This window comes from Drosophila persimilis, unplaced genomic scaffold (genome assembly GCF_003286085.1).
Source record: "Drosophila persimilis strain 14011-0111.01,24,50 unplaced genomic scaffold, DperRS2 tig00000002-arrow-pilon, whole genome shotgun sequence".
NCBI lineage: Eukaryota > Metazoa > Arthropoda > Insecta > Diptera > Drosophilidae > Drosophila > Drosophila persimilis.
In genome coordinates, this window is record NW_020825289.1 from 10,478,348 (window position 1) to 10,488,767 (window position 10,420).

At 39.5% G+C, this 10,420-nt stretch overlaps 4 protein-coding genes across 4 annotated transcripts; 2 read left to right on the forward strand and 2 right to left on the reverse strand.

Annotated features, from left to right (window-relative positions):
- Window positions 1-27: 27 nt before the first annotated feature.
- On the reverse strand, window positions 28-3,299 carry LOC6591044 (peptidylglycine alpha-hydroxylating monooxygenase). Its single transcript, XM_002016519.2, has 8 exons — window positions 3,114-3,299; window positions 2,586-2,643; window positions 2,435-2,522; window positions 2,299-2,371; window positions 1,030-1,162; window positions 905-953; window positions 507-845; window positions 28-427 (listed from the first exon to the last, which is right to left on the reverse strand). The coding sequence occupies exons 1-8, from the start codon at window positions 3,282-3,284 to the stop codon at window positions 259-261; spliced, it is 1,080 nt and encodes a 359-aa protein (XP_002016555.1). The 5' UTR covers window positions 3,285-3,299; the 3' UTR covers window positions 28-258.
- LOC6591045 (paxillin homolog 1) lies at window positions 1,527-2,238 on the forward strand. Its single transcript, XM_002016520.2, has 2 exons — window positions 1,527-1,559; window positions 1,621-2,238. Exon 2 carries the CDS (start codon window positions 1,655-1,657, stop codon window positions 2,210-2,212), a length of 558 nt encoding a protein of 185 aa, XP_002016556.1. The 5' UTR covers window positions 1,527-1,559; window positions 1,621-1,654; the 3' UTR covers window positions 2,213-2,238.
- A 480-nt stretch (window positions 3,300-3,779) lies between the features above and the next one.
- Window positions 3,780-7,285, forward strand: LOC6591046 (PAS domain-containing serine/threonine-protein kinase). Its single transcript, XM_002016521.2, has 3 exons — window positions 3,780-3,841; window positions 4,088-6,706; window positions 6,782-7,285. Exons 1-3 carry the CDS (start codon window positions 3,805-3,807, stop codon window positions 7,021-7,023), a joined length of 2,898 nt encoding a protein of 965 aa, XP_002016557.2. The 5' UTR covers window positions 3,780-3,804; the 3' UTR covers window positions 7,024-7,285.
- A 476-nt stretch (window positions 7,286-7,761) lies between these two features.
- LOC6591047 (oxysterol-binding protein-related protein 2) lies at window positions 7,762-9,893 on the reverse strand. Its single transcript, XM_002016522.1, has 8 exons — window positions 9,859-9,893; window positions 9,553-9,773; window positions 8,919-9,177; window positions 8,664-8,861; window positions 8,397-8,604; window positions 8,211-8,339; window positions 7,931-8,154; window positions 7,762-7,864 (listed from the first exon to the last, which is right to left on the reverse strand). Exons 1-8 carry the CDS (start codon window positions 9,891-9,893, stop codon window positions 7,762-7,764), a joined length of 1,377 nt encoding a protein of 458 aa, XP_002016558.1.
- Between the last annotated feature and the right edge of the window lie 527 nt (window positions 9,894-10,420).

A 10,420-nucleotide genomic window follows, 5' to 3' on the forward strand; every position in this document is an offset into this window, starting at 1 on the left:
CTCAAAATAAAGAAAAGAAAAGAATCGTTTTGTTTTGCGAAGTATCTACATATGTTTATTTACACGTATATATATTTTACATCAATCATTGGTGGCACGGCACAGATCAATCAACAAGAAACATCCAACATAATAGAGTACACTATGACATTAAACTATGATCATTTGGGGGGTTACACGATAGAAATAATTTCGATAATAAATTAGTATACTTTAATTTCAATTTTGCACATTCCACAGCATGATAGTTTATCCAAATTACAAGGTGCTCGCTTCGATATGTGGGATATTGTGTAGGCCGGTGTCGGGATTGGACCAGTAATAGTTGGGGGGACCTTGGCTGAAGCAATATTTCATGTCAAGAGTCTCCCCATGGTCCACATAGTACATAAGGTAAAAATTGCACATTTCATCTTCGTTGGTGGGGCTGCAAAGGACACGAAAATGTACTTCCTGGCGGTAGAAACGGTACACGAGTGCGTGTGCTATAGATATGATGTACATACCCAATTTTAGTTATCCGATGACGGGTATTTTTGATGGTACACCTCATGGCGAGCTGATCGCCGCTCAAAATGGGTTCGGTGTTCGTGACATTGTAAAACATCTGAGGCGTAAGCGGATCCCGCTTTCCAAGTTGAACCCATTCTTGAATTCCCTCGCTATTCGATCGCACTCTATATCCAGCCACAACCTTTCCCATTTCATGAGTGTGCACACGATAGGCAAATGGAAATAGTACTTTATTCTCAGTTATTTCGCAAGCTGATTCCATGTGCTCTGTTTTCATTGCGGGAATTATTCCGTCTGTGCCCAATAATAGTGTGCCAGCTAACTTTTGAAGGCTGTTGAGAAAGTGTGTAAGACCCTAATGCAATCGCTTAAAATGAAAGAGCAGACTTACGGCTTTTCTGTGTAGTCCAGGAACACGCCAGAGTCATCGGTGGAACCATCTGGAAACCAAAGCAAAAACTTGTTTCACTCGTACGAGTACCACCCTCCCACTGAGGAAACTTGTTGTTTACTCACCTTTGAATCTGTCAACGTGAGCGTAGTGCACTTGCAGTACCAAATACTTGGTTGGCGAGTCCTTGCCAACCTTAAAGCCAACACCCGCAGGCAAACTTACCTTTTGGGCATCTCTCGCCCATGCATATAGGATCTAAGTTGAGAACAAATATATACCATACACACATTAATTTGGTAGGCACTTTACAAATGTACACAATTAATAGTAAGCCACGAGCAACCTCGGTTCTACAGTATATGTAGCTACTCCGCACAGTGTAATCAGTTAACCAGAACAAAACGTCTGCATAGACATACATATGTACATATGTAGGCATTTGCTTACGAGGTTAAAGTCAAGGACTGGTTACATTACAGCTTTTGCCTTGAACACAGTAAAACATTTACGTATTCAAAATGTAATGGAATCACTATCGTAGTAGTATCTATCAGAATAAGTTATATTTAGTTTTATTTACGTATTTTTATAGTAAGGAATTAGTATTGTTTTGATTCTAAAATCCCCTTTGGACATTGCAAATTTTGAGTCTGTAAGTTTTTCACCAAGAATTTAGCCAAACATACATATATTGTTATATATGTTATATGTAGTTTAGAGGATACCCCATAGGTACATATTTGAAATATGGCCCCTACGATCTGCTGCAAGTGCGATAAAGAAATAGACGACCAGGCAATATGCAGCTCTGGCAAGTCGTACCATCCGGAGCACTTCACATGTACGGAGTGTGAGAAGCCCATAGGAATGGTGGAGTTTAAGCTTCTGAAAAACGAGCTGGTTTGCAGCGAGTGCTTTCTGAAAAAGCATGCCTCTAGGTGCTATGCCTGCGGCTCTCTTATTCTGGAGCGTGCCATTGCTGCGGTTGGACGCAAGTGGCACGAAGAGTGTTTCAAGTGCGTCGGGTGCTGTCAAAACCTGTTGACTTCGACGTTCTTCGAAGTCAACGGGTATCTGTTCTGTAAGGATGACTTCCGGGAAGCCTTTTCGTCCCGTTGCGCCGGCTGTGGAGAGCCCATCGACAAGAAAGCCATTGTCGCCTTGAACACGAAATGGCACCCTCGTTGCTTCGAGTGCTTTAACTGCGGAGAGCGTATTGCCACTGATAACTTCAATATCGAGGACGGAAACCCGTTCTGCCTAAAGTGCAGTGGAGAACCCACCCGAAATCAAATTACAAATTAAAATGTTCCAAAATTTAAACTGTTAAATAGGATTTTGTTAGCTTCTATCACACTACTGGTTCCCAATCGAAGGATTATCACATTTACCTGAGAGTGAGAACGAGGTCCGCAGGGGCTGGCCTTTTCCTCAGCCGTTGCTTGGGCCATTTCTCCGCAGTTCCTGTTTCAGAGAAAATACATACGATATTTTATTGGTTGTACAAGTATATTGAAAAAAACTCACCAAGTGCTTTTGGTTGTTCCTGGCTCGCCACACCCGTACAGAAGCATGTGATGAGCCGTGTTCATGGTTGCATTCGGATTAAATCCAACTTTAGAAAAACAATGAAATTACAAAATGTTTAATGGAAAGCTTCTATGACTTTTTGACGTACCAATATAGTATGTGGTAGTTGGATCGACTTTTATTGGAGTGCACAAGTACAAATCCGGCTATATGTTAGTAATAAGTACATAAAAAAACAAACAAAATAATTTTAGATTAGTTATTTAGAAACAATATGCATACTCGAGGGTTCTTACAAGTGCAAAGTGTATATTATTAAAAGTATTTCCCCCACGCATATATTTTTTTGTATGTACATGTGTAATTATGTATCTATCTACAGAGCACCGCGCAACTTGCAGGCCGTGTCCTAGGGCAAACCGCAATCTACAGGTTTCAATGCATCCCATATGGCAAAGTATATTTGTGTGTATCTACACAGAAATAAAAGAGTAACCAACCATATGGAACAGTTTCTCTGTATAACTTATTAATTTGTACATAATATTATTGCTATTGGATTTTTTGCGGAGCATCTGTAGATTGTTATACATACATACAGGCACATGTAATCGTACTTTTGTGGCACAAACCATATGACACTTGAAAAAAAATTAATTTCCGATGTACTACTCACAGTTTTCGGTGAAACCAAGGGCATCAGGAAGGGGAAAGATCCTGTGGAGCCTGTTGCGGATTCATAACTATTCCTTCGGTACATCCCCTGGTCCACCAGGCTGTAAACACTTATTAAATTGACTAGCAAAATGTAGCAACAAGGCATTGAGATTCCAATCTTTCGAGCCATTTTTGCGTCCTTTTATGTGTCTATATTCTATTTTAATATTAATTAACGAAATTAAAACAAAGAATCTACGTGGAAGAACTGTTCTGCTCGTTTCGTTTGCCTAGGTTTTAGTTCTGTGTATTTGTGAGATACATTTTACACACGTAGGCCCAGCTTAGTGTATGTGAAGGTTGTTATCGATGTTTAAAACCCACATATCGATAACATTGCTGGAAATATCCACAAACCGCCCTGAACATATGGTTTATTTTTAAAAATGCAACAGCGTAATTTGCTTGTAATTTCATGCTCAATATTCTGAACAGAAATAAAATCTTATTAAAAAATGTGCAAGTGAGACCGTATCCAATTTGAATGGCAGTAACATTATGAAAATGTTTGTTCGCATGCGCCAACCAATTGATTTTTGTGATAAACACAGTTCCGTTCCCATGTTTAGAGTGTCTTATTTTTATATTATTGTAGGCTGCTTCAAATTATAAGATTGCACAAGCTGAGCTGGAAAATATTTTAACTATAAATGGCGGATCAAAGCGTCATGGTGGAACCTACTAATGGTATGCCCCCATAAACCCAGTCCATCTATTGACCCTGGCGTAGCTATGGATTTGTTTTGATTTTGTCATTAAGAATTAAACATATAAAAAAATGTTAAAAGCTTCTACTATATAGTATTCAATTGAATGTCAATCAGTATTTTGTCAACAAAATTAAGCAAGTAACAGCAAATAGTAGCTCAATGATATATTATTTGCAGAAAATGCGGATTTCATTTAATTAGTGGCAAATTATATGTATTTCAGGCGAAAGCACTTATCAAGACACATCGAGTATTTTAAATATGATGGATCCAAACGCCTTTAATATGCCGCCTCCCAACTTACATTCGTCGAAGGGGATAAACCCAAATAAGGCGATATTTACGATAGACTCAAACACCGGACAGATCTTCATTGTGAACAACAAAGCATGCCACTTGTTGGGATATACGTCGCAGGAGTTACGGAACAAAAGTTTTTTTGATTTACTAAATTGTAAAACGGAAAGTCACATTTCGTCATTGGCGGAAATGCAGATTGATGTCGATGAGGGAAGAGTTGTCCTGCTCAGTGGCAAAGTGATAGAAATGAAGACAAAACAGAGCACTAAGATATTGGTTTCGCTCTGGATTCGACAAATAGACAACGAAGGACGGAACATAGCTGTCGCCGAGCCGGTTCAGAGACACATTTGCCAAATAGGCATTGACCGCTTCGGTGCGATAACAATGGCCGACGCTGCCACTGCTACAATATTCCTTTATTACTCCACCGAAGACGTCGTTGGAGTGAATATTACAACACTAATACCCTTCATAAAACTCCCAGATCCGGACAGTAGAGAGATACCGAAGATCCTGCGCAAGCAGAGAGCCACAGGACGCACCACTGACAATGTTAAATTTCCGCTCTGCTTGCTTATAACTACACCGGAAGCGATTGGTTCTTCAACAACGCATTCCTGCAATACGTGCTTCAACATAACCGTGTGGGTTTTCCAAAATCTGAGTGGGCTTATTGTGGTAGATGAAATAGGCAACATTCAGACTTGCAATCAGCCGTTCTCTGTGTTGATGTTCGGATACGGCCAGGAAAAAATAACAAAAATGCATATATCTTCAATTTTACCTAACTTCGGCAAAGATTTTCGCGAAGATAAAAGCCCAAACGTCTCGAATACATCCATTACCAGCAATGATTGGGAGCCCGATACAGATCCGTTTATCGTTGACAACGAGTCCTCACTTCAATCTTGTAAAAAACTGTCTGCAATCCCACCTGCAAGTGAACATTCTCTCTACGACGCGGGACTCAATGGCGGAACCCACTTAAGCTGTAACCAGGAGGGTAACAGCGACATGATTTCCGAAATTCGTCCACTCGAAGACATTACAATAGACGAGATTTTGACACCAGTGAATCCCTCGAAAAAGTTCCCCTCTGACGAGTATGAAGAGTCGCTATCCCACCTAAATGAAATGAGCTTGGACAAGGTGAAGTCCCAATCTATAGAGGCTTGTGATGCTTCAAGCAGTAATCCAGCCACGAGGCTACTCAGTTCGATTAATGGAAACTTTCTGGGAGAGGCGATTCACGCTGATGGCACTGTCATAGACGTTGTGTACTCGGTATTGCTCCATGTGTTGCCCTGCTCCCGCCGAGTGTATTGCATTTGGGTGTGTCGAGACCCCTCCAATCGCTTAGAGAGCGACAAGTACAACTATGTCAATCTCACATCAACATTCAACAGCATGGCAAGCACTATCGAGCAGTCCCTGGGGCAAGTAATTAAGACAACAGCAGCTCAGAATTCCAGCAGGCCCAACTCTCTCTCATTGATGTCCAAATACGAAGACGAGCTGTACTCGGGGGACTATAGCAAGCACTACACTTCGATCCGGCAGATTGGCAAGGGAGCTTACGGCTATGTTAATATGGCTTTTCGGAACACTGATCGGCTATTGGTTATAACCAAGTTTATTTTGAAGGAGAAACTTTGCCCTCAATTTATGATTAAGAACCGGGATGGTAAGGAAGTTCCTATCGAGATCCACCTCCTGCAGACCTTAGATCACAAGAATATAGTATCGGTGTTAGATGTTTTTGATAATGATTTATTCTACCAGCTGGTGATGGAGAAACACGGTTCGGGAATGGACCTATGGACGTTCATTGAACGACGGCCTTTAATGGAGGAGAAGTTGGGAAGCTATATTTTCCGGCAAATTGCGGATGCTGTCTATTATTTGCATGATCAGAAAATACTCCATCGTGATATAAAGGACGAGAATATAATCATTGATCATCATTTTAACATAAAGCTAATAGATTTCGGTTCAGCGACATTCATGGAAGAAGGTAAATACTTTTCAACGTTCTATGGAACGACCGAGTACTGCAGTCCCGAAGTCCTGGCTGGCAATAGATATGTCGGTCCCGAGCTTGAAATGTGGGCCCTCGGCGTCACTCTGTACGTCTTAATGTTTTTCGAGAACCCATTTATCGACGTCGAAGATACTGTAAAGGCAGAAGTCCAAATACCAAAGATGGTATCGGAGCAGCTGAGTCGTCTTTTGACCTCCATGCTGAACAAAGATCCCAAATACCGCTGCACAATGCTGCAGCTAGTAAACGATGCCTGGCTCACGCAAGAAGTCAATTCTGCGCACTTTAATTTTGCATGGATTGTTCCATGCAAGGCGCATGAGGCAGAACCGGACACTCATTTCATGGGCTACTACTCCAGCACATCAGTGTTGTCAACCATTTCGCCGCAGGAGAGCTTCTCCCATATTGAAGACTGCTCCATAGGCGGGCCAGACGAGGACACAAAGCTGACGGCAACACAAAAAACAGGCATAAAACTATGGAAAAATAATGAAGGTAAGCGATGCAATGCCTATTAATGTATATTTGTATTTTTTTGAGTAAGTATTTTTGGTTCTGTCTATGCCACAGATAAGCACAATAAGATGGAAACACTTTATGCGAAGCAATTTCAATTGAATTCCTCAATCAGTAATCATGAGCTGAGATTATCGCTTCCTGCTGCGAGCCACACTGAGACAGAAAAACAAATATGCTCTTCAAAATCGGAAAACGACATATTTAAACACAAACTTGAACCATGCGTCTCTGCCTATAACGTAGTTAGCTTGCACGACGTTAACACAAAACCTAGAACCCTGAATTTGAAGTAATATGATTTTGGTTTTATTATGTGTGTAAATTATTATGAGTGTCACCAATGTAAATAGCAGTATATGTGAAGAAGACAATTAAACAAAGGTCCTGGAATCTTTTAAAATGAACAAAATAAATCGAATATGTATATTACTGTTACTATCACAGTCTTTATGTTCGAATCGGGGAATCCACCATCCACCACATACGCGTCACTCATAGATCGGGGGAGATATAGGTTACATGCCAAAAGGTAATGTCTTACTTGGGAGATCCCAGTTAAAATCATCCTGTTGCTTGGTAATTTCATTCAGCAGAGGTTACGATACTATACTCGTACCGTAGTTGTAAAAAATGTCCAACATATTATAGCGCAACAAATAACTGAATAACATTTTAATTGCATCATATGGAATTGTCAGATAATTAACACCTACACACATAGATATATTTGACTACGAAAAGTAAGCTGTAACTTAATATCTGTTTTAAAACAATGAATGCTTGTGCGACTGGATTGGATTATGTTTACTGTATGCCAAAAGCTCATATGAAATTGCGTGGTATTTCCATTTTTTGTTCAAAGCCATGGTTTGACATATTATAACTTTGGCCAATTCGTAGTACATTGAGCCATGTACTATGTACATATGTACATCTATCCAGTTACCAACGATTGCTTAGTGAATACACCTCACAAACTTTATACAAATACAATATATATTACGTAATCACATGTATACTCTAAAATTGTTCTAAAATATTGTATTGGCGATGTCGTATTTACGGTCCCAATATCCTCCAGTATAGTTCCAATCTTCGGTTTTGGTGTGGGGGTTTGTTACAGGCTTAAACCATCTAAAAATAAGAATATTTCGACATATTTTAGCTGTAGATCATGTAATTTATGGGTAAGATTGTTACCTTGGTATCCAATTATCGCCATTAGTGGTTTTTCGATGCTTGCGAGTGTGTCTTTGCTTTTCTTCTAGGCGAGTCTTCTCCTTAGATGCACCATCTAAATTTCCTTCTTCGAGGTATAATATATCAGGTCGCAGACGCGAGTCGGTAGGGCAAAGTGTTAGCGGTGGTTTCATATTTTTATCCATAGCATTAAGCTGCAGCGCAAAGTTTGTAAATTGGTAGTACTGCAAGTATAAGGTTATTGAAAATAAAATCATATAAGATATCTAATATATTGTACCTCGTTGCAGTTGGAAGGTCGTGGCTTGCAACTCCATAATACGGTGGAGTCTGGTACATCAAGCGAATATGCAGAGTCGCTCTTTGGTATGTCATTTGTCTCTTGCTCAAGAGGTGGAATGTTGTCGCTCTACAAAATATTTGGATGTTAAAAAAGAACTTATGTTTTTGGGATTCTCGAACTTACATCTTGTATGGACATGCTGCGAAAAGAGCTCAGCTTAAAGCTGTTCAATTTAGAAAACATCCTCTTCGGGGTTCCATCAGGTGAATCACCCGGGTCGCCACCGTCATTCTTTCTGGTTCCCAGTTTCATATATTGCGCATAGGATTCCGCAGAGCAGCATTTAATAAAGTCTGTCCATTTACCATACAGAAAGAATATATTCTTTTCGCTAAAAATATGTGATTCATAAATTAAGATTCATTCTTCCGAGATTTTTGCATCCTTTACCTTGAATCCCGTACAAAGCCCTCAACTCGATGCAAGTTTTTGGCCCCAGAACCAGCTGATTTGAAAGTTAGGTTCGCAATGTGACCGGTGGAATGATTTGTTATCACCATCTTTCCATACTGCTCTATCCACAGTGTTCCAACTATAATGTTGTGCACGCAACAGTTTACATTAGTCCAGGTGTAAGTTTCCTTCCATCTGACAAAAAGCGGATACCGTTAGCATGATTTAATGAATTTATATGTGCATACCCACTTTGGAAACTCAATGGTGACCGTGCCTTTGGGATTAACTTCGACACTTTTTCCCCAGAACTTAATCTTTGGGTTAATGGAGCCATGGAATTTAAAATCATTGGACTCTGCGTGAAATGCAGAAACTGGTGGATGGTGAGAGACCTGCTCACAAACTATTCGATAATCGTCTCTCTGCAATTCGTAAGTTTCGCCCAAGAGAGGGTTAAATGGTTTTCCGAGTCTCTCCCAGTTGCAAGCCAAAGCAGAAACGGCAAAAGCTAAAAGTATTTAAATTTATTAAAATAAATTATAAATTATAAATTAAAATAAAAAAAAATATACTTGGTCACACTTTTTCACTTAACACTTGTTGAAAATACAAAATTTTTGCCGTGAACACCCTGTTATTGTTCAACAAATCCATACTGTTTGTTGCTTTAAAATAACTAGTATAAGTGAATCATTACTACCTGGCTAGCTGTGAAAGAAGTGAATACCGATTTATTCGGCTGTCCATAAATATGTCATGCGTACAAGACATAAATACTGTATATAATGTATGTACATATGTGGTTAAGTACATATGCACTTACATGGTCTGCTTGCTGTGTAATTAAATGAAAATCTACGAACCACTCAATTTAGATACTTGCCTGCAACATATTTCATTCGATCTTCTGGAGTGTCCTGGCGAGCTGCTTGTGTCAAAAGCTGTGCATACTCCATATATTCGCATAGCCTCTGCAGGAAGCTCAGGGGTTCGTTTAGCATTACCGGCATGGTAATTTTACTCAAATCCTTTCCAATGCAGTTCTTGAGGATAGCCCAGATACTTACTTCCCTCCGTGATATCATTGGAGCTGGAAGCTCGGTTCTGCGAAGGCGAAATGTTATTATTATTACAACCGAAAGTAATATTTTAATTTTGTATTCTTACTGTTTGAAGGAACGGAACTTACCTTTCGACACGTTCGATCAAATCTTCCTCTGCCATTTTTGAATTTAATTGAACGTATACTATTGATTGACTTTTGTGCTGTTGGTTTGAACACGTTAAAACAGTTGAATCTGCTTCTACAAAGACTTATGTGGTAGCGTTGGGAAGAGACATGTGGGAGAATGAGTCCAAACTCTGAAAAGGGTTAAGTAAAGTAGGTAAGGCATTAGATTAGTTAGCTACTTGATTACACATTCACATATCTATACATACTATATACATATGTATGTGTACGTATGCGTGTCACCAGAAGTGTCTGTCTGCTTTTGAACCTAGCTGTTAATTGTTGGACTGTAAATCTTGTGACCAAAAAGTGTCGTTCATTTATATTCCAAGTGCAAATAAATGCTCTGATGTATGTTTCAGGTGTTTACAAAATTTCAACCTCCGATTTTATTTTCGTTACATTGTGATAAGCCAGTGGTTTGGATTAATATACATTATTAAATTTTCGTGTTGTATCTGCCACTTACTTCTGAGTTTCAGCTTCTTGGAAAAATTTAATCAATAGAGTGATAAGAAAG